The sequence below is a fragment of the Diabrotica undecimpunctata genome, chromosome 8, assembly GCF_040954645.1.
Source record: "Diabrotica undecimpunctata isolate CICGRU chromosome 8, icDiaUnde3, whole genome shotgun sequence".
NCBI lineage: Eukaryota > Metazoa > Arthropoda > Insecta > Coleoptera > Chrysomelidae > Diabrotica > Diabrotica undecimpunctata.
Window position 1 is genome coordinate 68,250,007 of NC_092810.1, and position 27,758 is coordinate 68,277,764.

The following is a 27,758-nucleotide window of genomic DNA, read 5'->3' on the forward strand; positions in this document are numbered from 1 at the left end:
CACAGAAAAGAATATGTTACTTATGTCCATCAAAAAAATCGAGAACACAAAAACAAACTTGTAATAGCTGCAGCAAGATTATTTGCTACGAGCACAGCAGAGTAAAACGTAAGTGTATTAGTTGCCTAAGAAAGTAATAAAATGTCATGTCTATTGTAGATACTTTAGAATTATAGGTTAATATTTGCATTGATTTTTAATTTTTATAGACCGAGCACTTAATAATTATTACTCTATTATCTAAAAAATAAAATACAGTAATATTGTTACCGTGTGGCCGATGGGCACACTCTGTCCTACTACGCCAGAAAAAGTGTCCGGATAATGGTTAAATAAAATTTGTATTAACTCGACGGTAAAAATTCGATATCTTTTGATCAGAGTGTCATATCGACAAAATCCAAAATTCATTTTAGGTGAAGAGTGCATCTTTCGTATGCAATTTTTGTATTTTGTCTCAAGTGAAGTCAGTTTTTAAACTGAAAGTACAAACGATCACATGTCACGGGAAAGGCCTCCACGAAGGCGGTTTAAGGTGGAATTTCTAGCTGAAGTTGTGTAGTTTTGAAAAAGGTACTTGCGTAACCAAAAAGCAGTTTAAAACGTTTTAGATCGTTTGTAATGTGAAACGCTGAATTCAGCGTTTTTAGGCATATTTAAAATGCCTCACATTTGTTGTCAAAACCGAAATTTTATGCTATAGGTTATAAAGACTAGTATCTAACAATGGAAAGTCCATAGTGACCGTCAATGAAAGTGATAAATGATGTATTGATCTCATTAGAATCATAAAAATGGCAAAAATCGCACAACCTTTATTTATTTAACACCTTTATAAAACTGACTTCATTTGGGACAAAATACAAAAATTGCATAAGAAAGCTGCAATCTTCACCTTTAAAGCGCATTTTTAGTTTTGTCGATAGGGCACTATAATCAAAACATATCGAATTTTTACCTAGGAGTTTTATTTAAATTGGATACAAGTTTTATTTAAAATTTTTCTCAGCTACAATTTTTTCTATGGCACAAAAATTCTTGGTAAATCGATTTTTTCCGTTTCGGGGGAAAGAAAGCTAGGGGATAAAAGTGGTTTTTCAACGTTTTTTTGGTTTGTTTTTTTTTAAGAAACAAAACATGATTTGAAAAAAGAGTATATCTTTATTAGTTTATTAGTCATAAGCATTTAAACAATTACATTGTTAATAACAAATTCCTGTGTCGAAAAATTCGGATTATCATGTTGAAGATTCGGTTTCAGCGGGTCAATTACATAAAAATCAGTTGTAAAATCTCATGGACCTCAATCGGCCACGAAACCCAATTTTGCCCCTAGACTAAGAATACAAAACCGAAAATTAATTAAAATTAATTGAATCTACTACTACAAGTCTTTGGTGAATTATGTCGGTAATACAATACTGACAAATATAAATAATTATGTGAGACACGAGACAAACTAGTGCAAAATAAATTGAAGTAGTTAAAGAATCGTCGATTTTGTGAAAGACAATAATTGTCAATATTGAATAATTGATATGCGTCATAATACACTTGACATTGATCCTCTCTTAACATCTATGAAATGGGTCTGTACATCGAGGAATATTGAAATTCGTAGAGACTATTTTATCGTCAATATTGCTTTATTTATTGTTCGAAAGCTACTTTTTTGAGGTATTTAAATTTAATTTAATATTTTTAATGGGAATTAATCACAATATCAGTAAAAAAAAGTATTTTTAACTGAAATTGTGGTTAATTCCCATTAAAAATAATAAATAACAATGTTTTATTTGACTGTGAACTAGTCCATTTTTTTATTTCAATTAACCACATCAATTACTAAGGTTAATTAGCAGTATAGTATTTTTTTAGAATTTTTGAAAAATTTAAGTGATCTACCTCTACTACCTTCCCAAATATTGGATGTCAATGCACTAACATCGGCAGAGATAGGAAGCGATCATAAGCTATTATTGTGCAAAATCCGAATGAAAGCACACAGGTACTTATTAATTATAAAAATAAAATTGCAGAATAGGTACGCCACAAAGATAAAAGTTGAAAATCTGCAGAACGACTCAACAAAGTAGTAACATCAAAAAAGAATAACAGAAAGATGTAGAAACACATTATATCATCCAAAGCGATGAGGTCGAGGAAAGCTGAGCAAAAATTAAAGCAAACATCTTAGACTCAGCTAAGGAAGCTTTGGGGGAAAGAAAGGTAAAATCAAGTCTCTGTCAAAGCGAAAAACTCCGCGATTCTGTACAAAGGTGAAGTGAAAATGTTAGGAAAAAAAAGCAGCTTATCTCAAGGACATGTCAAACAAGACACAACGAGTATACGACGATCACAGGAGACCAAGAAATGAAACCATTTTGAAACTTACAATCAAAATTTTGAAAGAACGAATAAATCAGCTCATAACCTTTAGCAACATCAGTAGATGAGGACAAAGGTTTGCGTACGGGAAGGTCCTATACAGATGCAATATTCGTTATAAAGCAGATTACAGAAAAACCATTAGAATACAATAGACCCACATTCTTATGTTTAATCGACTTGAAAAAGGCATTTGAGAGAGTAAGACTTAAAGATATAATAAATCTTTTGTATAATAGAGAGATCCCGCTGACTATTGTAAAAATAATTGAAAACGTATATCAAAACAACACGATGGAAGTCAGATTAGATGGAGAACTTACGGAGCTTATAGATCCGTGCAATGGAATAAGACAGATTCATTAAGCCCTATTCTATTCAATCTAATCATGTATGAAGTCATAAAGAACGTAACAAAGAAGAGGATACAGAATGAGGAATAATGAAATAAAAATTCTCTGATAGGGAGACGGTGCAATATTGATAGCTTAAAATGAAGATAGCCTTCAAAGACTAGTTCACAGATTTAACAAAAGAGCAAAAGAACGACATGACATTCATGACATGACAAGAAAGACATGACGATTTTCACTCAGAAAACTGGGATAAAAGTAATCAGTAAAGGACCAATAAAATGTAAACTGAAAGTCGATGGAGATCAAGTACAAAGTGCAAATAGATTAGCAGGATATCTTAATAACACTATATGGTGTAACCGACACATTACCATTAAGATGAAATAAAGAATATGTGCCAGTGTAAGACCAGTAATGGCGTACGCATCGGAAACAAGACTCGATACAACCAAAACACAGAGCCTGCTGAATACAGCAGAAATAGAATACTCAGAAGAATTACAAGAGAACAAAAAATAAAATGTAATGTACAGGGTATAAACGAGTGGACACTAAACAGAAAAAAGAATGAAACAATCACATCAGTAGAATGGCGGACACAAAAATTGTTAAAATAGAAAGGGGCAAATCATCAAGTTAGAAGAAGTATTGGCCGATCGCGCAAGACATGGAGTAACAATCTTACATAGTGTCAATAATCTGCGAATGAACAAGCAAAATTGTTTATATAAAGGAAGAAGAAAAAGATCAACAAACAAATTAGCTAGGCGAATTTTAAATGTAGCCGATAGCTCTGCAACTTCAAAGAGGTTGTTTTCTTGTGAGAACCGGGTTGTGGAAGCGTACCAGGATATTATCCGATAATTTGGACAAATTATTATTGTTGAATACCAATTACGATTTGGGTTTGTAAATTTGTAGTTTTACTGAAAAGTTTTTTAAAATATTTCATTTGTTTTCGATATTATTTTTAAAATTGAAATCACAACAAAAGATTAAATTAATATAAGTATATGAAATTTCACAAAAAATGATCGGACGATCTTAGCTGAAGAAATAAGAGAACAAGAATACTAAAAATTAAGTAATAAAGAAATTAAAAAAAAACTTGAATAGTGAAAGTATTGTAAATGACTAATGAGTAATTGTAAATGAATATTAAAGATATTAGAAATGGACAAGACTATAAAATAATACCTAGAAGAAAAAATAAGAAATTCTGATCAAAAAAATAGTCTAAATGTAAGATGTTAATGGAGCAAAATATGAATTATTAAAATTAGTGACTGTATGTCAATTAAGTCGTAATGTAGAAAAGAATTTATAATAAATATGCGATAAAAATATTTCATATATTTAAGAACATATTTGTTTAATGAAAGAAATTGCATTTAAAAGTATGGTGTATAATGTGTAAAAAAACACTAAAATATGTGACAAAAAAAATAAAGAACAGCCAAGCAAATTTTGACAAAAATATAGGAGAAATCTAATGCACATGCAATTTGAAAAAAAAATTAATTCAAACGACAATCTAATTGTTTTCAAAACGGTATCGGTACCTTTAAGGCTTTTGCCAAAATAGCCCAACGACGTCGAGCTACTACCCTCTTTTCATTTGGAAACCGCAAAACTTCATGGAAATCAATACTGCATTTAGAATTTAATCCAAATATGTCTTTACTTTGGTCCATAGAAGGAGCATGTTAATAATGAGACTTGCAGATTGTTTGTCTTAGCTGTAAGACAGTTTAAACAAAATCAATAAATAACATGTCAAATTTTAATCCTTCATGCTTTTAAAAATTGAAAATTTAATGATTCTATTGACATAAGCAACTAAAAAACTCCGTTATTAGGAGCGCTTCCAAACATATCACAAACTTACCTATAACTCTCACAGATTTCTTGATACTGGCAAGTTCGCAAGTCGCGTTAAAAATTATTTAAATCCTAACGTTAAGTACAAAATTTTGGACGAATTACAAAACATGACCTTTCTGTTATTGACAATCAATACGTCAACTTCACTTCTGTGGGTACGGTTAGTATTCAAACAACCAACATTAGACTTATGTCTATATCACTACTAGCTCTTGCCGTAACAGCTCCAGGAACTTAATATGTGTAATAACAGCAGCGCCCATTAATTGAACTCTGAATTGTGATTTGAAATAACAGAGACATCAGACATTGCTGATTGAAAGATGTTCGAACAAATTTAATTCCGCTAATTATTTGAATCACATATTGATTAATATTTAATTATACAAATCCACTTAATTGTTACAAAACTGGATATTTTGAAGTGAATACTTCTTACCGATCAGTGGCGGATCCAGGGGGGGGGGGGGTCACGAGGATTATGACCCCCCCCCCAAACAAAATTAAATATCAATCAAATAATCCTAAAAAAATCATTTAAAACCCATCAACCCTATAAGCAGGAAGTCAAAGTTGAAATGATTCAAACCCATTTATTCTAGCGGTAAGTGTAGAATTATGCGGAAGTCTTTTTACATTGTTCTTTAAAAAAATCAAGAATTCCGAATACAGTAATACCTCGACTAACGCTACCCCGACTTCCGCGATTTTCAAATTTTGTCAATTCGTCATTTGAGTGCCAGAGAATCGTTCGATTATCGATGAAATATAATTACCGCCCACACATTATTGCTCATTTAATGTACATGACATGTATTAGGTATTTCTTATCTTCAGTTTTGTCTACTAATTGGTTGTTTGTAATTTGAATATGTATTATAATTGTTGAGACTGTGTGCTACATTTTATAATTTATCTATAATAAATATCAAAGTGAATATTGTTGTTGCATTAGCTCTGTCTGATGCGTTAGTGAATACAAATAAACGAACTGGGGGCTGCTGTTCAATGTATGTGTGAAACTCGTTGGGTTGAAAGGCATGAAGGTCATCTTCAGTTCCAGGGCGAATCAATTATCAAAATATACAACGCTCTTGAAACAATTTTTACATGGAAGGACAGTAAAATGTCAGCTGATGCATTTTCATTAATGCAAACTATTGGGAGCCCAGAATTTCTCATTTCAGTAGTTTGTCTTAGTAATGTTTTAGGTACAACTGTATCACTTAGTCGTCGTCTTCTTCAGTCACCAAAATTAGATTTGAAGAAGGCTACTGAGGTCATAGAGGACACTAAATGCATTTCGTCAAAATAAAAGATCAAATGCTGAATCTGTTTTCAGCAAACTTTACTAAGAAGTAAAGGAAATAGCTGAACAAATAGACATTGAACTTAAGATGCTTCGTATAGTTTCTCGTCAAACCTGTCATCAAAACCAACCTGCTAACTCTTGCGAAGAATATTTCCAAAGATCTATTTATTTACCCCTTATAGACAATACCTTAAGTGATTTAGAAGAACGACTTTCACCGAAAGTTATGAATCTATTTAATCTTCGAGTTGTTTTACCTAAAACTGATAACACACCAGAAGATACAGTTGCATTAAAAAAAATGTTGACACCTACCAGGATATTATTGGATAATCTACTGCATATTTCACAGTAGAACAAGAGTTTTCACTGTGGATTCAAAAGTGGAAAAGAGTCGTGCAAAATAGTGGAAAACTTCCAGAAAAATTAATTAATAAACCCTCCCATTATTCATGATTATTTTTAGAATACAATGACAATCAAAATGAAATTATTAAGCATAAATACAAGGTAATAATGAAAATGCATATGATGAATAAATTTTATTGGTAATATATTTAACAAATTTTGAAAATTACTAAAACAAAAATTAAAAAAAATTAAGTTTTTTTAAATTTTAAACGTGTAGTGTTAAAAAAATTAAGAACTGTAGTGTTAAAAAAATTAAAAATATTAACAATTCAGTAATAAGCAGACATAAAATTTCATTAACCTACATATAGTAATAACACGCTATAAGAAGTATTCCCTTCTGTCAGCACTCTGTTTTAATAAAGTTTTAATTATAATAAAATATTACCTTATTAAAAAGTTATTTAGTTATCTTATATAAAGATATTTCCCTTTGAAATATCAAAACTAAAAGAAAAAATCATTATTGGAAATTGAAAGTGTAAATGTGTAAGACAAGATTTTGATGCTGGAAACATTTATAACAGAAAATTATTTTGTTTGCTAAAAGTAGTATACTCATAATGTTCCATCAAGCACACTTCCTTTCCTCGTCTTAGAAAACTATTGTGTGTTAACCAAATGCCAGTTAAAACAGGTAATCTGTGTCTGGAATACAATCAATTACTATCTATATCACTGTCTTAAAAAGGACTGAAACAAGTCATATGTCTCAAAGTGTCTTCACAAAATGAGCAAAAAAGAAATTAAATTAGCAAAAGGTCTTCTTACTAGACACTGCACTTTTAAATATCACCTCAATAACATGGGCAAAAGAGAACAGCTCTTTTTATGAAAATTAAAAAAGAAACTGCAGAACATGTACTATGCAAATACATAAACTTAACATCCTAGAGAGTTTTAGTCTTAAACACTTACAAATAAGTATCATGCCCCTTACAAAGCTGATCAACTTTACCATAAGGATTGGCATTCTAGAGTTGCAGTTCACATTGAATAGCAACATCATTCAAGAAATACTTTTACTAACTTTAGCTAATTTGCCAAACTAGCTATTGTGAAACATATGCGACAAATATCTTGAACCTCTCAAAAAGAAAATGACATTCACTTCCGAAAATATTATTTTGACTGTGCTGGTCAAATTGTTTCACTGTAGTGCACAAAATATGTGACTATGGTAAAATATAAATTTCACAATAATTGCCATATCTGTCTACAGAATTTCTTTCAAATTTGCCAATTTAAATTTATTAAACCACTAATTAATATCAAAAATATTTAAGGGGAAATTAGAGTCAAATAAATGATATATGAAATAAAAAATGAACAGCTAGAAAAATTGTGCATGTAAATTATATTAATATATAATAGTCTATTATGTGATCTAAATCAACAAGAGGTGGATAGTAAGGGCATATTAAACAAAATAAGAACTACAAAATAAAGAAAATTAGAAACTGTACAGCCATATATAATTTAGAAGGTTGATGAAAAATGTTTAACAATTTAAAAGAAATAAATAGGTATAAAGTAATAGTGGAACAAATTAAATACAATTCATGAGAAGAAAAGATTTCCTTAACAAAATGTTTTGAAAAGTTACCACAGAGTAGCTTCATTTCAGTATAGGACTTTAAAACCATTCATGTGTAAATTATTTAAATAAATACAGTATTCATTTATGTACATATTTTATTTAGTTGTGTATTAAAAATACAAAAGTTCATTGGGTATAGACTTTTAAGATACAAAAATTATATGATAAATATTATTTTAGCCTCACATGATAATTTGAGGTTCTGGAACTGAAGTTGCAATATTTTTATGAGGTAACACTTGACCTCCATTAATGTATGTTTCATCTTTAACTATAACATCTTCTCCTAGTACTGTGGAACCCTCCATTCTTACCCATCTTCCAACACAACACTTCCATCCAACAATACAGCTTTCTAACCAAGAATTTGAGCTAATCGTAGCATCTTTAAGTATTGTAGATCGTTTTATACATACCCCATCTTCTATAACAACACCTGGTCCTATTGTAACATTAGGCCCAATTTGACAATTGTTCCCAATTTTAGCAGTAGGATCTACTAAGACATTGCCAACAGCACCTGGTCCTTTATAAAGTTTTTCTTCATTTGTTTGCCTTAAATGTTTCAGATATAAACACATTCCAGTAAGAAAATCTTTTGGTTGACCAACATCCATCCAAAAACCTTCCAATTCAAATGCATACAACTGTTTATCAGCCGCCATGTAAGGAAATACTTCTTTCTCAATAGAAGTTGGTTTTAATTCTATCCTATTAATGACACTTGGATTTAAAATGTATAAACCAGCATTAATTTTATTAGAAATAAATTCTTGAGGTTTTTCTACAAAACTTTGGATGCTGTTGTCTTTGTCATATACTACTACACCATATTTTGATGGTTCTTCCACTTTAGTAACCACTATTGTACCTTCTTTTCCATGGTTTTTATGGAATTCTGCCAATGCTTTAAATGGGAAATCGCAAATAATATCTGAATTAAGGACAAAGAATGGTTTAGTGCTTTTAGAAAGATGTTCCCTGGCTAATGCAATTGGTCCTGCTGTACCTAAAGGTTCTGTTTCATGGGAAAATATTATACTAACACCCAATTTTGTGGCTTCCACTGTCAATTCCTCTTCCATTTGTTTAGCACGATATGACACTGCTAATATAACTTCAGTAACTCCGGCATCTACAAGAGCTTCTATTTGATGAAGCAGAATGGGTTTATTTGCAAATTCTACAAGAGGTTTGGGTCTACTTAAAGTTAGAGGTCTCAATCTGGTACCATAACCTCCAACCAAAATTAATGCCCTTTTTCCTTCTTCTGGCATATTTTTTTTACTGATTTAGATCAATATTACTATGTACAGATAATTATAAGTCTTCTTACAATGTTGATATCTTTACCTTTACAATGTCTTTTATTCACTGGCACATATGTTTTGTATAATTCACAAGTTCATTACAAATACATACATGAATCATTTAATTTATAACAAAAAATAACACGTCAACAAAAAACAGTTAATCTTCTAACCCCTTGATAAGAAACGTCGCCACAATCCACAATCTCATTGGTTATGTTTACAATGTTTTTTTGACACTTCATGTATTTTGTAGTGGTGGAAAATTGAAGTAGACATTTCCTTTAAACAATAACAAGTTTCATCTGTCACACAATATAGTGTACCAGTTAAAATGTAAATATACTGCAGATCCGGTTTAAGTAAAGTAAAAGATTTTATTATTTAGAAGGAAAGGAACTGTAAATCATTTTTTAGTAGATATATTACTATGTATAATAATATTTATTATGTTTGATAAATCCCTATTTGTTTTACAATTAATTTAATAAAAAATTATCATATATATATATATATATATATATATATATATATATATATATATATATATATATATATATATATATATATATATATATATATATATATATATATATATATGCCTAACGTGTGTGTGTAAGGATTTTAGAGCTAAGCTTGCATCATATTAATAAAAATTGGGTGAATACAAAAATATTTAATGTTACAATAAAGCTATTAGGTCTAAAATACCTATTTATAATCACCTATTATGTCTTGACATAGTGATAATCAGTAGGGTTAACAAGTTAAAACGATGAGTATATTGTACGGTTTAGGAGAGAACAGGGGAATTCCGCGCAGTGGGTAAATCCGCGCAATACAGTATCTAGTTAACTGTTTAATCATTTTATCTAATGGTTGTTCCCAGTCATTTACCAAAAATCCTAGACACTCTCATATTTGTTCAGCGTCAGTTCTCAATAACGCTGAGTCATCTCAGCCGATACCTCATCTAACTAGTGGTAAACGTGTTGTTCAGGCTAAATATTCGTCTCCAACTTTTATTATCTTAATTGAAGAAATAACTCCTCTTTCAGATATTAAAAACTTACAAACAACCACGGAATCAAATAAAAGAAAATCCCTACATTCTGAGATATTAACATGAACTCCAATGAAAAAACAATTAAAGGATGTTAAAGAAAAAAGGCGGAAGAGAATGATAACTAAACAAAATAAAAGGTGCTAGTTTCCTTCGTCTTTCTAAGTATATGGCAAGTATAACTTATGAAGTTCAAAATCTGTCAGAGCTTTGAAATATGACATATAAGTTGAATTTTGTTTTTAATGTAGATGTAAATATTAATGTACCACAAAGTAGGTACTTATTTAAAATATTTTATTTCATATTTAAATAAAATTAAAATAATATCAATTTATTATATATTTATTTCCAAAAAATATGAATTTTTATACAGCATTGGACATAATTCCATTCTTTCCACACGCCTGTCTGTTAACTGTTTTTTTTTAAATTCAAATAAGATTTGCGTTGGCAATGAATAAGCCACAATTTCACTTTAAAATAAGTTTATTTTGACGTTTTGTTTATTCTCCGTTTTGGTACTTACCGGTTCCTGGCTCTCGAGAAAAAAACAAGATTTTAGATCCCTGGTTCAATTTCCTCCTCTGTCTTCCCGCTCCTTCTTCTTCATAATTCCAGCGATCAGACAGTGCACTTCTCTCCATTCTCTCTCTCCTCTCATCATCATGTTTACCATGCTTCTTTCATCCAGTCTGAAACCCAGTCGTCTCTCGAAGTCTCCCCTCTCATTTGCCTATCTTTGGCAGTTGAAAAGGTGGGCTGGAGCGTCCAGCACCCTACAAACAGCACAGTCCACCAAGGCAGATTTGCCTACCCTATTCGTTAAGATGCCAAAATTACCATGTCCGGTCAGAAACTGCGTCAGGAAGTAATTCAGTTCACCACGGTCTCAGATCAGGAATAAGCTCCTACGTCCACCTTGGCTTTCCGCTATCACTCGTCCATTCCCCCTACCTTTCCTCTATTGTTCTCTCTTCGCGTACTTCGCAGTTTTCAGCACGCTACACCACACGGGAGCAGCATAGGTCACCACCAACTGAAAAACTCGATTTAGCACCTCTTTTAGTGCTTCCTGGGCCTTCAATGTTCGGAATTAGCCGTATCGAACCTCAGTCCTTACGACAACCAGACTCCGAGGTACTTAACTGATTTAACCAGTGCAACCTCCACCCCCTTCCAGTGTAAAGCGAAGAGATGATTTGCCCCGATTCCCCTTAAGAACTACCAGCTCAGTTTTCTGAGGTGCCAGCTGTAGATTGTTCTCTCTGATCCACCTACTAATACTACGCAGGATATTATTGGTAGCATGTTAGTTATTATTTTCGGTTGTCTTTATAACATTGACATAATCTGATGTCATTACTAGTATGACCTAATGAAATGTAAATTGTCATGATAACAGTTTCTGATTCTTGCTTCTATCAAATTTAAAACATGTCAATAAGTGAAATATGACACGAATTCAGAATTGTTTTTGTTCAAATCCAATCTATTTACAAACAATCTTAATATTTACAATGTTAATGACATAATTCTCATGCAATGACGTTAACCAGCTTCTAATAAATGGAAAATTAACAACCTACGCTAATTACGATTTTTTTGGACGGCTCGGTATAATAAAACTTTAAACAAAAATTGTATGACGTCATCACAGGATCATTAAAAACAAAAGCAAAGATAAATTAAAAATATTAACTATGTGTCACTATATTTTTGACAATCCTGAATTTGCGTAATTACTCCCAGGTTTTAAACTTAAGCAATTACATTGTATAAATTACTCAACATATACTAACTCAGCAATCATGCCGGTATATTATTCACTATCAGTCATTTTGCCAACTTGTGTGGTTAAAGTCTTTAAGACTAATGTCTCTGACTAATAAATAATTCTTACTTAACATGTTCAGCCCCGGGTGGGATCAATATGATGCATCACTAAATAGTACTCCTGGGACAGTAAGGCATCACTCTAATGCCACACTACAGTTTTGTATTTGGGACACCGTAGCATCAACTGTGCCCCCACAGCTATATAAATTACATTGTAAGTTAGACAGGGTGGTCCAAGGAGCAAAATAATATTTCCTGATCGGATGTGAGACGGTTTTTACGAAAGATATGGAAATTATAAAACTTTATGAAAAAAATAAAAGATTTTATTCAGAATGTGCAAAAATAATTATAATAATATAACACCTTATTATTTTAAAACAGCATTATGTGTTGAGAAAAAACAAGAAATACAATAAAGTTTTTTGCATTGGTTGCACAACAATTTAGAACGAGAACACTACTTGTTTTGAGCTTCCTTCCGCCCCAATTCATTCTTCATTCTGACGTAGCAAACCACACATCTGTTTTTTCTTCCTTCTACAAGCTCATGACTGACATCGGTGTTATCGTTGATATTAGTTTCAATAGCGGACATTTCACCCAGTAGTTCTATAGCGACTTCTGTTTTGAACTCTGTTATAGTCAATTTAGTTTGTGTAACCTGTGTATATACAATATGAGCATTCACCAAGGCACTACCAAACAATAATTCTGTGGCTAATTTCCTGTACCATTTATTCCCTCGTCTCAAGCAATGTGAATATGCTTTTTTCTTATCTGAGAGATCAATAAAGGATTTTGAATCATTGTAATCAACAATCATTTTGGGCTTTTCAATTTCTTTGCCTTTGTGTAGACGTTTCAACATTTCGTCTCCGTGCTTTGTACTAATCATCAAGACATCCCTTTTGTGACACCATTTTAACATTACAACTCCGGAATTACTTTATAGGGCAATTTTTTCATTTTTTTTTTAGTTTTTTCTTGACAACCTCGGGACAATTCATTTTTCTGTTTGACCGAATAGTGCCTACAAGGTAAGTTGTACGGCTGAGCAGTGTATAAGCAAGGGTGACGCTCGTATAATAATTATCTGTGAAGAGAGTACGACCACTATCTAACAACCCTTCCATAAGTGATAGAACAACAGATAAAGAGGCATTTTGACCACCCTGACCATCTTTTGCACAGTAAATTTTGAGGTCATAATTGTAGCCGTTTTCTAAGCAAAGCTTATAGAATTTGATACCAAATTTGTGTTTTTTATTTTTGATATATTGCTTGAATTTCAAGCGACCACGATAAGTTATCATAGTCTCGTCAATACAGACATTTTCTCCTGTAGTAACAATTTACCGAAATCTAGAAATAAGTTTTTGAACCAACGGAGATATTTTGTGAAGCCGATCAAAATTCGGCGAGTTTGGTTGTGGCGCTGTTTCATTATTGTTGAAGTGAATATTTGAAAGTAATTGCTCAAAACGATTTCTAGACATTTTGTGTCTTATATTGGTAACAAATAAGTAATTTCTGCTCCAATAGTCGCGTAATCGTGGTGCTTTTAGCAATCCCATCCATATAGTTACCCCAAAGAATATTTCCATTTCTTTTCTTGTAGTTGGTATCCAACGTTTACATTTAGATTTGGCTACAACAGGTCGGCGATTTATCTGTTGATCTGCGTATAAATTCGTTTGATCAACTATATAATCGATCAAGTCATCAGTCACAAATAGTTTGTAAAAGAAATAAGGAGTTTCTGTAAAATTGTTGTAATATTCCAGTCTTACCCCAGCATTCTGAATAGTCTGCGGAAAATTTTTCAACTTGGAAGTGTCAACTTCGCTCCATAATAAATCTGAACTCTCCATTCATCTTCTTCTGCGACAGCAGCAAATGCAGAAATTACAGTTTTTATTGTCTGTTGTATCAGGTCATCCTAAACAGAAATTAGGTATGACTTTCCAAAATGAACATAAAAGTTTAGTAAAATTTACCTCATTTTCAAGGGACCGTAACGCTTTTTTTGGTATACCGCTAGGCCCTGGCACTGTAAGATTGCATTAGTCCGGTACTTCACTGATGCCATGTAATTTTCTCAGTTTCCTTCGGAAGAATCCGAGGTTTCTGTGTCACTGGGTATATAATCATCTGATGATCCAGAATTTGCATAAGGGTCGTCCACTCCTACGTCTTCATCTGACATAAGCTCTTTGTATAAACTTACAAGTCTTTTCTGTTCTTTTTCGTAGGAATCCATCGAAAAAATTCGTGTAATCTAATATTTTATAGTACACTCATACAATAACCGTATGCAAAGAGTACCGAACAAAGAATGACTCAGAATATAACGTCAAATACTTCCGCCGCTTCATACAAGAATGAACAAGTTTGAAGCATCACGTAAATGCTACGCTGTCCAGACAAACAAATTTATAGTTCTCGGACAGCGAGGCATCAATGTGATGCCTCAAAAATGTTGTACAAACTCGATTGTCAAATTTTTTTTTTTTTGAAAATGAATCAGAAAGGCGGAAAGGCATCCACCACTCCCATCTTATTTACAAACAAAAAAATAAAATGCTGACCAATGGACAAGAAAAAAAATTATAACACCGTGGCTGAACGTGTTAAATAAAAGAAATATAATTTTCAAGAATCTACAATAGAAAAATAAACTAAAATAATTATAACTATGGTCTGTTTTTTAACCAGGAGGAGTAATTCAAATTTTCCGCGCCGTAAAGCTTGTTTGTAATTGGTCCAACCGCAGGCACGTTTACTTCACTAAATTATGACATTTTGACACTAATGACATTTCTGAAATTTTAAAATTCAAAATTTATATCGACGATTTTTTGTGTTTTCTGCGTTATTCCTTACATTTTTAGATATTTCGTTTGTATTTATATAAAAACAGTTCTTTTCAGAACTATTTAGCGATATATTAGTGTTATTGAGATAACAATATGGATTCGATGCCAAGTACTAGTGGTAATTATTCCTCTCCACTTAAAAACGCCGTGTAGATTTGTATGCATTGTATGCATTTGTATGCAATGCATTATAACCATGTATAAACAAATCAAAATTTATTATTCTGGAATGAAAATAACAGCCACGGTAGCAAAAATAAAACAGGCAACAGGTTAGTTTTGCAGAATAGTTATTGTTAAAATCAAGACTTACTAAAGTAATGTGCTAATTTTATTCATACATTTATCATTTTATCACGAATATATCGCTTTCGTGTACGTTCCGGACGATTTTCTTCTACAATGTGATAAATAAACTCTAAAAATTCTTCAACTTCTTCATAACAGTCCAACATTTTTTTATTGTAATTAGAAATACTAAATAATATATAATGAAAGTTAATTCGAAAAATTATTATTCAAACATAAACAATCAAAGTTATGTTAGAATCAACGTGTGAAGGTGTCCGATACTGATTACTGGATTACAGCAAGGCCGAGATAATAAACAAAAAAAGAAGATGTATTTGGTAACTTTTCTAGTAACTTTCTTGGGTGTGAATCTGTCTTTCTAGTTTACTCCTCCTGGTTAAAAAACAGAGTATAGATGAATAAAATAAAACTAACTAAATAATTTGAAGCCACCTCTGCTTACAAAAAAGGATAGAGACAGACTAGAGAGCATCTAAAATATGTTTGTGGTTTTGTTTAAGCAATATTCCCATCTCTACTCACCGAAGCTCGTCATTATCGTCAGAACAGTACTAAAATTTGATTGGTTTATAAGAAACCCAATATTCGTTTTAGTGTGCGATTCCAAATCACGTAAAAAGTCAAAAAGATTCCTTATAAAACTAAAAGAGTGCATAAATTATTTTGTCAGTGTCAGTTTCGGTGTTGTCGTTAATATTTTTCTGATTTGTGTTGTTTTTGTGTCAAAATTTAATATTTTCGCGATTTTTAAATATCGGTTGTCATCCCGCGCATAAAAATAAATGACTGTGTAAAAGGTGTACCTGAACTTTTTTCTTGACATGGCTTCACTTTCTTTACCTAGAGTACTTCATCCAAGGAAAACCAGCTTAGAAATTGAAAGAGAAAACTTTGAAAAATCTCAGGTATAGTTATATCAATCATAGTCTTAATATCGCATTTGGCTTGTTTGGCAACTAACAGGAAGTAGTCTATAGTTGATAAAATTAATCTAATTTCCACCGAAAAAGGATGTTACACTTTTGCAAATATAATATGTTTTTATAATGATATCCTTTTATGTAACTAGGTTGATTCATCTCATATGGTACGCCCATTCGGTTCTAAACACTGTTTCTTAGAAGAATGACGTATTTGATCTGTTTATATATTTTCCAAGCATATAAAATATAAACATTTAAATTATATACATAGCTGCGTTATAGATGTTAATTTGCAAATAGTCAGTTCTCACTTTGAAAAGACAGTAAATTTTGAATTTTTTTGATTATATATACTTCAAAATTAAATATTAGATTTAATGGAAATTATCCACAATTTTAATTGAAAATGACGTTTCAAATCAAATATTAAACTATTTAAATTTTTTGCTTTTTAAATACATTTTAAAAATACATATACATTACATTTTAAACATATACATACAAATTTATGAATATAAGTTTATGAAAACAATGAAAACTAAATAAAATAACCATGCAGTCTTAGCACAATTTGCAAGCACTTTTGGCAAATCTGATTCTCTAGATTCTTTGATATAATACATTTTTAATTACCCATTTAGATTGGAAACACTCCTGTAAACATTGAAGTTTTGCACTAATTTCTTTCACATAAAAGATGTACCCCAGGACAAACAATAATTTTTTATTCAAATATTTGGGAATAAGATGCTAAAATAAGTTAAAAATAGAGAATGTATATTAAGTACCTATTTTTAATTAATAAAATACTATATCTTAGAGTTACATTGCCTCATAATAGATATGACTAAATTTCATAAAAATAAATTAATATGAGATCTATTTCTCAATAGAATGTAAAATGTTTATTTCCACTTCAGGTTGCCTTGCAGTACTTTTTTGTAGTCATAATTTTTAGTATTATTTTTATGACAAAAATTACTATTCTACTCGATTCAGAGTACTTCCAGATAGTGACTAAAATTGCATAAAAATAAATTTATTTTAAACAAAATTAGAACTATGTATTTAAATTTTGGAAAAACACATTTATTTCAGAACCTCTCTGCTATAAACTGGTCATACTTAAGGCAATTGGCTTATTTTGAAACTTGCTTCTTTTACTTTACTTTTTGAAGTTTAGACTTCTCTCTAATTCACATTGATGTTCTCGGTACAGTAATGGTTAATATTGATTGCTGCATCACTGACCAAGCATTGATTGTCAAGGTTACAGGTTTGGGAACACCTAGGGCATGATGTGCCATATTTTGCTGTTCTCCACATTCGCATAAATAATCATTAGTCACCATACTTACTTTCATACTTCTAAAGTTTATTTAAACTTTAAAAAGTGTTTTTAAACATTTAAGAGTTTATTTTATTCAGTAGCTGTTCTGTGCTCTTTGGGATAAACCTGCTGATTTGGATATGAAGTTAAGTGGGATAAGTTTCATACATAAGGTTACTATCTAGCATATGTTATTTAGGGCTCAGCTTCACTCACTTAAGGTAACAGTTAACTTTAATTTTATGTGTCAACTGCTCTTTCTCTAATTGGCAACAATATTGACTTAGGACTGTAAGATTAAATATGAGAGGGAAAATTGTACTTCTTTTGGGAGATGATAAAAGAACCTGCAGAGAGGTTTTTAGATTTTTTAATAAAAAACATGTGTACTGTAATCCTATTAGTTGTGGTACAGTGGATAAAATAAATTAAATATTCAATTAATAAGTATGATACAGTATCAAAACTGTTTTAAAAATTAATCCTATATATAAGTAATAAACAGAAATGATCAAATCCTGTATTTTTTTCTAAAAAAAGTATTTTTTCCATTCATTTTTGATATCCTTTTCATGAACTACTTAGAATTTTATTATTTTTGTCTTGAATAATCTATGTAATCTGATTAAAAGATTGATTTCTTTGCTCTGTGTGGCTTTTTATAACTGTTTGCTTTAGCTTTTGCTACTGCTGATTTTACTTCCTTGTTAGAGACCATATAGTTCTGAAAATGATTTTTTTTCCACTACTTTATTTTTTCTTGAACTTCGTTTGACAAACACCAGGTCTCTTTATTCTCAAAATTCTCTCTTGTGGTTTTTATAAGTATTTGAATTGTAATATCTCTAATAATACAAGCCATATTTCTCCAAATTGTATTAGGACTTCCTTTCATGTATAATTGTTTTCATCGTTCTTGGCATGTGCGTGTAAAAACACTTGCAATAAGTTGTTTCATCTGTCTTTCTTTGTCTAAGCTCGATTCGTTTACCTCCTCCAGTGGCGGAGCAAAATGTAGCATGTCAAACGAAATAATAGTTATAAAAGAAAATTATAAATTATTTTTCATTAAATTTCTAATAACGGAATATATGTATAAATTGCGAAGAAGTATTTTTCTAGCTTGCAGTACAATAGGACAGGATATAACGAAAAGTACAATTATTTAACCCACTTTAATTAAAAAATGATACAGATTTTTTAAGTTTTAAGCACTGTAGCGAATTCTGAACTGTTACAACGTACTGACCTTGATTAAGTAGCTAATCAGTCAGCGTCTTCACTGGAACTGTCTTCATCATTGGAATCTTCCGCCAAATCGATGATAATCCTATTTTCATTTTCATCATATGTGACCATTTTTGCCCAGTCGTCCTGAATTAATTTTTCAGTATGGTTAACACAACTCGCCCACACTGCAGGTGTTGCCTCAGCTAATCATCGCCCCAAACTTTTTTCACTGTTTCATCTCCACGTCCATGTTCTCCAATATGACGATCATAGTATTGTTTAGAAATGCCCCAGACCAACTCAATCGGATTATATTGACAGTGATATGGAGGCAATCTCAAAACCTGATGCCCATGTTCTTGGAGTAGCTCGTCTATAACGTACCTGGTATTTTGTGGTTTATTCTGGCGACAAAGACTCAATAGCTCTGTCTTGCCCGAATCGTCGTCAAAAATTATTTTTTTCGCTCGTAACCATTCTTGTAAGTCCGATTTTTTCCAACTGGTATTCGGTAACTTTTCTATTAAAGAGCTATGGTATGAGGCATTATCCATAATAATTAGAGATGGTTCCTCCAACATTGGTATCAGCTTTTCGGAGACCCACTTTTTAAAAGACTCTTTATCCATAGAATCATGATGGTCTGCACTCTTCGATTTTGTAGAAAACAGTAATCCAGCATCTTTAACAAATCCTTGCCTACTTCCGGCATGTAAAACAACAAAGCGTTTACCTGTATTTTCGTGTCCTTTTCTGATGCTTTTCACACAGTTATCTTGCCAAGTACGTTTATATGCCCCTTTTAGGAATATCCATGTTTCATCTAAAAAACCGAACTGAAGTGGGCTTGGACTTAAAAAATTTCTCATATAATGCCTCAAAAAATACAGTCGTTTGGAGACAATACATGGTTTCTCACATAGCACTCGTCTACTATTTTCTAGTTTGTATGAAAACCCACAATTTTTCATAAGACGCCACAAACTTGTATCAGAACCGTCATAGAGATGCTTGTTTCTTAATTGTGTATTTAATTGTAACGTGCTCTCCTTTTGCTTTCATGCCATACAGTACATTTCTAATATCTCCTTTTATAGTATCGCTGACATCATTAGTCTTTTTTTTGTACATTACGTGACTCTCCTGGTGTAGTAAGAGCTGCCCCTGTCTTGTATTCACTCTTTATTCTTGTCACTGTGCGAAGACTGATTTTCAAAGCGTCCGCTACTCGTTCATGTACCGATGATAAAGAAAGCAAAGGTCCGTTGTTTTCTTTTTCTTTTTTAAAATACTCCAATAAATAAACTACACATTGTCGCATTTCTCCTGTTATCGTTTTTCCCGGCATTTTTTTTTATTAAATAGAACAATTAGTTATTCACAACAAAAAATAATAAGTAAAACTGTTCGGAACAAATTCCAACAATGACTGACTAAAATCGACTAAAACAACATAAAATATCAATGGTAATTGCTACAATTATAAACCTATTAGCCAGCTCATTCAAGAACAATGCCACAAGTCATTATTGCAATGGGTATCGGAAGAGAGAGAGTTAATTTATAATAAACTGGAATTTTTAAGGTGTCGAGAGTATTATTTTATGTAATGGAATTCCACACAGTAAGAGCTCAAACTATTAATTAATTAAAAACTGTTCACTTATAAAAACTATTTCATCAGCTACTTCAAACCTGCACAGACCAGGTTACATGTTAAAAAGAAACACGTCACTGCCAGCTATCTGTATTCATAAAGAGGCCGAACTTATCACCGACACCGTATCGGCCAAACGCATCGGTGTTATTGCTACAATACTGGGGGACGTGAGTGGTCTCTTCATTCCCTTCTCATCGCACTTTACCATGACGAACGTGACTCGCACAATTGAATTACGCATCTGTGTATCAGAGAGAGACGAATATTAAAAATTCCATAGTAGCTTATTTCAGGCACACGCCAAGAACGATGAAAACGAGTATACCTAATTTTTTCTAATATTTTTACCCTGAATAAATTTTCTTTCTCATTTTTTAACATCCACTATTAGTTTAGTTTCGCTTCTTACTTCAACATCCTGCATGTTGAAAAGCTCAGGAAGTATATTTGAATTAAAAAAAAATTAGGTTAAATAGTAATTTTTGGGAAACTTGTAAATAATTATTTGTTGTGTATTTTTTCTGTTCTTTTGAATGGCATAGTTAGATTTGCCATTTTCTCTGGTACATCCTCAAAATTCGAAAAAACCTATTTTTTTGTGTTTTCCCATGTTTGCCATGTCCACAAATAACTTTTTGATATATTTTTTTGTTATTCTCATAGCGGGATCAGGTTTTCCATTTCCAGACTAGAACATGTTCAAAATATGACAAACCCTCTTTTTTGATATTGTGTCCCATGTTTTTAGCACATAACCTTAACTGCGTGTGAATGAAGAACAATAATAGTTCTTCTATTTTTTCCATTTTTTCTAAGGTCATGGTCGAGGCAAGGTCATGTTGGCCATTTTCAGACTGAAACATGCTCTAAATTTCGAAAAATCTGCATTGACGTTATGTGCTAAAAACGTGGGAAAGAATATCAAAAAAGAGGGGTTTCGTATTTGGAGCATGTTCTGGTCTGAAAATAGCAAACCTAATTACACTGTTAGAAATAACAAAAAAATATATCAAAAATCGTTATTTTTTGCCATGCAGTTAAGTTTATGTACAAAAAACATGGGGGAAAACACAAAAATTAGTTGTTTCGAATTTTGATGATATTCCGGAGAGAAAATGGCAAATCTAACCACGCCATTAAAAAGAACGAAAAACAATACACAAACAATAATCATTTAGAAGTTTGCCAAAAATCACCTACATATTCAAAAATTTTTTTTGAAAAATTCAAATATTTTTCCTGAGCTTAATTTTGATTCAAAAAGATGTGAAAAAAAATTGTAGTTTGTTTGGGAATTAAAATGTATATTCATAAATTTTTTCAGATTTTTGACGTGACAACGTCTTAAATTAGGTTGTGGCTCGGAGTCATTCATGAAAAAGTGTAACGCCCGCTCACGTCTGTTACAGTGAGTCACCGAACGAGAGAGAGGCCCGCCGGACCGGCGAATGCCTTGCGTCTCTCTCCCACTCAAACATGATCGGTCCGCTGCGCGCGCAGCACTAGAGAATTAGGCGCGTTGAATCGGTGCGTGCTTCCGTGCTTGTGTCCCTGTCAGTGTTGTTCCGTCTACCGATTTTTCGGTAGATCTACCGAATTTGATTCCTATCTACCGATCTACCGAACTGCCCCTTGAATCTACCTAATTTTAAAACAAATATCACAATGACTTGAAAATAAATTCGGATAATACAATTTATCTTTTTATTTCTGTTACCATCAAAAAACTTTTCAGTGTAACCTAATACTTGGTATTTTTAATACGTTTGTATTAAAATTCATTTGATACTTCCCTATAGTGTTTAAAAATATATTTGCAAAGATGCAAAGAAAGCGAAATACCCCGAGATTCAAGTTCGTAATTTTATACCTAATAATAACATATTGTATAAACATCATTCCGTCCTCATAATCATTCACACACGCCTCTTCAATTCTCAAAGAATCTCAAGTATCAAGTGATAAATTATTAGCTAAATGACGGTGTGTGTGCTGTCGGTTTTCTTTGACTGCCGACTTAATCCATTAGCAGATAATGGTTGTTACATCTATTTGAACCAGAACGTTTTAACTTTCTGTAAATATTATGACCTATAACTATTTCTCAAAATATTATTAAACCTTATTTGTATCATAATAGCTGATGTGAGCATTTGGTCCCAATAATTTGATTCTTTATTTATTAAACAAAATTCAATGAATTATGGTTATTTCTAATAATTAGTTCAGCATAATTATTTAAGGTCTTTAACTTTTGAACCATTAAGTCGCCACCATAATGGGAAACTTTTCTTTTTTTCGTTTTATGGAAAAAAGTTATTCTTTCTAAAAAGTTCTGAATGATCTAAAACTTAGAATACAATCATCAGATATTAAATTTTTTTAGTAATATAGGCAGTTTATCAAAAAATATGAATTTTATGTTCATATTTTTTGACAAACCTCGTGTATATGGCTCAAAAAATTTAATTGATGATTGATTTTAGGTTTTAGGTCATAAAACTAAAAAAAAATTCCATTATGGTGTTCACTTAATTGGACGCACTGTATTATAATATATATATATATATATATATATATATATATATATATATATATATATATATATATATATATATAATTTACGTCATTGCATATGATCTACCGAAATCTACCGAATTTTGCCGAAGGCATCTCCCGATATTGGATAAGCTCCACGGAACATCACTGGTCTCTGTCTTTCTCGAGCGTTCTTGGCGTTCAAGACACATTACAGCAGAAACACTTCCTTTCATTTCATATTTCTCCTATCATCGTCCTATCCTCAACAAAATCACTCAAATAGAAATTAGTTAAGTTTAAGTTTACATGTACAATGTTTTAGTAAACAAAATATATTTCTATAGTTAAAATTTGTGCAATTCTTATTTTCATTCAATTCCTTGTTCCTATTGTGCAATTTAATAATATTCATATCAATAAATATTCTACCGAGAAAAAGACGTTGTCACGTAAAATCTTCGCCCGTAAAACCGACTTTACAGGCAACCGATTTTTTTAAACACATTTTTTCCGATAGAGGACACCTGAGGCCACCTAAGGAGCTAAAAATTTGGCTATAGTGGTTTCTAAATATGTACTTTCGAGTGCCTAATCTCAAATAAGAGTAAAACCGAGTGCAGATTTTACCATCTTATCCCGCTATAGAATTGGCTTATTAACTTGGATAAATTATAAACACCTGTTAGGTTTATCATGGAAGAATATTTTTTATTCCAAAGTTTTGGCTGTCACTTTCTTATATTTTACTAACACATAAATGAAAGATCAAAGCATCATCACAGCAAGTTAATATACCACATAACAATAATAGTAATCAATTATTAGATAACTATTATTTTTAGTCTATATTTGCTACCTTCTATTCGGAAACAATATTGTTACGATAAATATACTGGCCTAACTTTTATGACTAATTATTCTGTTTTATTGTAGAAATTTCGGTGGAAGTCTAGAACCAAAATTATGGTGAATGAGCCGGCTAAGCTTCTCGATCTTTCGATGCTGTTCTAGTATATCAGGATTTCGTATATAAATACAACATTTTTATATGGAGGGCCAGTTAATTCTCAAGACCCCGCGCTCGCGAATTTGTTACGTACGGATATAATAAATTATTGTCAGATAAGTTAATATAAATAAAGAAATAAATTAAATCCGTAAGTGTTATAAATATTGAACCTTTTAATAAATTCATAACAAATGGTGTCAGAAGTGGGATCGAACATAAATTAGACTTATAATAATAATACAAGTGAATATAAAATAAATTGTGAAAATGGCTACGATTTATGAGCTGACAGTGACTAATTTAAGAAGACATCTCGAAGACAGAGAATTAGCTTCTACCGGAAAAAAGGCTGAGTTAGTCCAACGACTAAAGAACGCTTTGCTAGAAGAAGGACTAGATCCAGAGACTTATATATTTGAAGATGCTGTCCTCTCGTCGATTTCGAAAGTTTCTTCTGATGTAGCCAAAGTTTCTGGTGACATCGCATCATTAGAGAACAAAGTTTCTGACGATATTTCGAAAGTTTCTTCTGATGTAGCCAAGGTTTCTGGTGATGTAGCCAAAGTTTCCGGCGACATCGCTTCGTTGGAAGACAAAGTTTCTAACGAGATTTCTTCGCTGGAAAGCAAAGTCTCTGCTAACATCTCTTCGGAAATCTCTAAAGTCACTTCTGAGATGTCTGCCCTGGACGATAGAATATCTTCATTAAAAAGCCAAGTTGCTGCCGATATGTTAGCCTTCGAAGAAAAGATATGGAAAGAGATGGAAAGGAAGATGGAGGAAACAGGGACAGCAGAGAGAGGTAACAATCCGATTACAGTGGAAATAAAAGAAGACGAGACGAAATTTAAGTTGGAGACACGGCCGAAATTTGAAGGAAGTGGAGGTTCTATTCATGTTAAAGTCCCAACTTTCGACGGAAAATCATCATGGAACAACTACATGAAACAGTTCGAATCAGCCGCAAGAGCAAATGGATGGTCTGAAAAAGAAAAGGCTGTGAACCTGACTATCGCTCTTCGAGGAGATGCCTTAGATGTGCTTCAGACCATAGCCGTAGAGGAGACCGATGATTTCGAACAACTGAAGAAGAGGTTAAATATGCGATATGGCCACGAACATTTGGAGCATGTATATCAGTCGCAGCTTAAAAATCGTAGACAGAAGAAAGATGAGGCTCTTCAAGAATATGAGGTAGATATTGCCAGATTAGTACGATATGCTTATCCAACAGCTCCCGAAGACATGATGGAAAAATTGGCCGTTCAAACGTTTATTGATGGTCTTCGTGATCATGAAATGCAGAGAACACTACGATTAGCTCGTCACAAGACGCTGGTTGATGTCTTATCCGCCGCTCTCGAATACGAGTCAGCTACGCAGGCCTCTGGCGGGTACAGTAAAGTTAGGACTGTAAAAGAGGAAGGAGATGAAGATAAACTTGACCAGCTCGTTAATATGATGAAAAGTATTACATGCAAGAAAACGAAGACCATAAAATCAAGAAACTCACCATCAGGAAAACCAGAACGAGTCGGCTTTAGGGGAGCAGCTTCGACCCGGAACTTTTCCAAAGACCCTCTTATACTAATAGCTTCTTTGAAATGTCGTGAAGATAGTGTATATGTAGATGGAGAAATAAATGGTAAAAGACATACGTTGTTGGTGGATACCGGAGCGACCAGAACCATTATACGCCCAACAGTTATAAACAGCCGAAAGAAACTGTTACCAACGAGGTTACGACTTCGGACCGCTACAGGTGAAAATGCCAACATTCATGGAGAAATCCAGGTACAATTGGGAATTGGGGCAGAAAAGTTTGTCCATACTGTTATAGTTGCTGACATCGAAGAGGATGTTATATTAGGAATGGACGTAATGAATATGCATGGATTCCAATTGGATTTTAAGAATAAGGTAATCAAAGTTGGCAACGAGGAGGTATTTCTCCATCCACATAATGACAACACTGTGCAAGCAGCCATTACAGAAGATACAGTCGTGCCTGCGAGAAGCGAAACGATCATAGTAGCGCGACTACAGGGAATTGTAGACGAAGGGAGACCTGTTATGATGGAGCCTTGGAACCACGACGATGAGGTTGGCCGTGGAATCATAATTGGAAAGGAATTGGTGACTTCGGCTAAAGAAATTCCTGTGAGACATCAATGTCAACGACTACCCAGTGACCATAAAGAAAGAGACAAAAGTAGGAACTTGTGTACCTGTGACATCCATAATTCGTCAGGCGACAACATCTGATAATTCCAACGACAAATTCGACCAAATGGTTGCAGTTGCAGGACAGTCTCTAAATCAGATGGAGAAAAGGAAATTAAGGGAATTTCTTCGGCAGTATCGTGATATTTTCGTACCGAAAGGAGGAAAGACGGGAAGAACTACCGTTGTTAAGCATAAAATTGATACTGGTAATGCTAAGCCAATTCGTCAAACAGCTCGACGATTACCACAGGCGAAGAGAGAGGAAGCTGAAACGATTGTTCAGGAAATGAAGAAAGACGGGGTGATAGAACCTTCTACGAGCCCATGGGTCTCTCCGGTGGTCCTGGTTAAGAAGAAAGACGGAACGACGAGGTTCTGTGTGGATTACCGTTTGCTGAACAACGTTACCAAGAAAGATAGTTATCCTCTGCCTCGGATCGATGACACATTGGACACATTGGCTGGAAGTAAATTGTTTTCTACTTTAGATTTGAAGTCTGGATACTGGCAGGTAGAAATGGACCCAGTCGATAAAGAAAAGACAGCCTTCACCACAGGATCTGGATTGTGGCAATTCAACGTTATGCCATTTGGACTTTGTAATGCTCCTGCGACATTTGAGAGGCTTATGGAAAATGTGTTGAGAGGGTTATCTTGGAAAACATGCCTGGTTTATTTAGATGACATAATCGTCTTGGGGGAGACATTCGAAGATCATTTGAGGAATTTAGAAAACGTTTTTAATCGACTTAAAGCTGCCCAATTGATGCTAAACCCCAAGAAGTGCCAGCTATTTCAAGGTAAAGTCAATTATCTGGGTCATATAGTCAGTAAAGAAGGAGTGGCCGTGGATAAGGGAAAAATCGATTCTATTAAGGAATGGCCAAAACCAACTGACAAACATCAAGTGAGAAGTTTTCTTGGACTATGTACTTACTACCGGAGGTTTATTAAGAAGTTTGCAGATATCGCTAAGCCATTAACGCGACTTACGGAGGAAGCAAGAGATTACCGCTGGGATACAGACTGCCAAAATGCCTTTGAGACCTTGAAAAAGCATTTAATAACAGCACCAATTTTAGGGTATCCACTGCCGGAAGGAGAGTTCATCTTAGATACAGATGCAAGTAATGTGGGAATTGGAGGAGTGCTGTCTCAGATTCAAGGAGGACAGGAACGAGTCCTCGGATATTTTAGTAAAGTTCTTTCAAAACCTGAGCGGAATTATTGCGTCACGAGAAGAGAACTTCTGGCAGTAGTGAAATCAGTAGAGCACTTCTATCAATACCTCTATGGAAGGAAGTTTTTAATCCGAACCGACCATGCCGCCCTTAAGTGGTTGATGCAGTTTAAGAATCCAGAGGGTCAGATAGCCAGGTGGATCGAACGACTCCAAGAATACGATTTTAAGATTGAGCACCGAGCCGGAGTTAGCCACAGAAACGCTGATTCTCTTTCCAGACGGCCATGCCCAGCAGAGTGTCC

At 32.9% G+C, this 27,758-nt stretch overlaps 4 protein-coding genes across 6 annotated transcripts in view; 1 reads left to right on the forward strand and 3 right to left on the reverse strand.

Moving 5' to 3' along the window:
* LOC140447657 (calmodulin-lysine N-methyltransferase) overlaps positions 1–4,747 on the reverse strand; it is a 50,720-nt gene extending 45,973 nt beyond the window's left edge. The window contains exons 1-2 of the mRNA XM_072540440.1: positions 4,633–4,747; positions 4,307–4,483 (exon numbers count right to left, since the gene is read on the reverse strand). Of these exons, the coding sequence (XP_072396541.1) occupies positions 4,307–4,438 (132 nt within the window). The 5' untranslated portion in view covers positions 4,439–4,483; positions 4,633–4,747. The remainder of the gene's footprint in view (positions 1–4,306; positions 4,484–4,632) is intronic.
* Positions 4,748–8,028: 3,281 nt separating this feature from the next.
* On the reverse strand, positions 8,029–9,498 carry Gmppb (GDP-mannose pyrophosphorylase B). Its single transcript, XM_072540441.1, has one exon. It carries the CDS (start codon positions 9,226–9,228, stop codon positions 8,134–8,136), a length of 1,095 nt encoding a protein of 364 aa, XP_072396542.1. The 5' UTR covers positions 9,229–9,498; the 3' UTR covers positions 8,029–8,133.
* A 3,125-nt stretch (positions 9,499–12,623) lies between these two features.
* LOC140448880 (uncharacterized) lies at positions 12,624–13,061 on the reverse strand. Its single transcript, XM_072542005.1, has one exon. It carries the CDS (start codon positions 13,059–13,061, stop codon positions 12,624–12,626), a length of 438 nt encoding a protein of 145 aa, XP_072398106.1.
* A 2,838-nt stretch (positions 13,062–15,899) lies between these two features.
* Positions 15,900–27,758, forward strand: part of Hip1 (Huntingtin interacting protein 1) — a 135,726-nt gene continuing 123,867 nt past the window's right edge. For 2 of the 3 annotated variants that reach the window (XM_072540443.1, XM_072540445.1), the window contains exon 1: positions 15,902–16,259. Coding sequence is in view for 2 of the 3 variants with exons in the window: in XM_072540445.1 (XP_072396546.1) it covers positions 16,176–16,259 (84 nt within the window). In the remaining variant the exon portion in view is untranslated. Of the gene's footprint in view, positions 16,260–27,758 lie in introns of all 3 variants that reach the window. The other variant, XM_072540442.1, reaches the window with a different exon arrangement.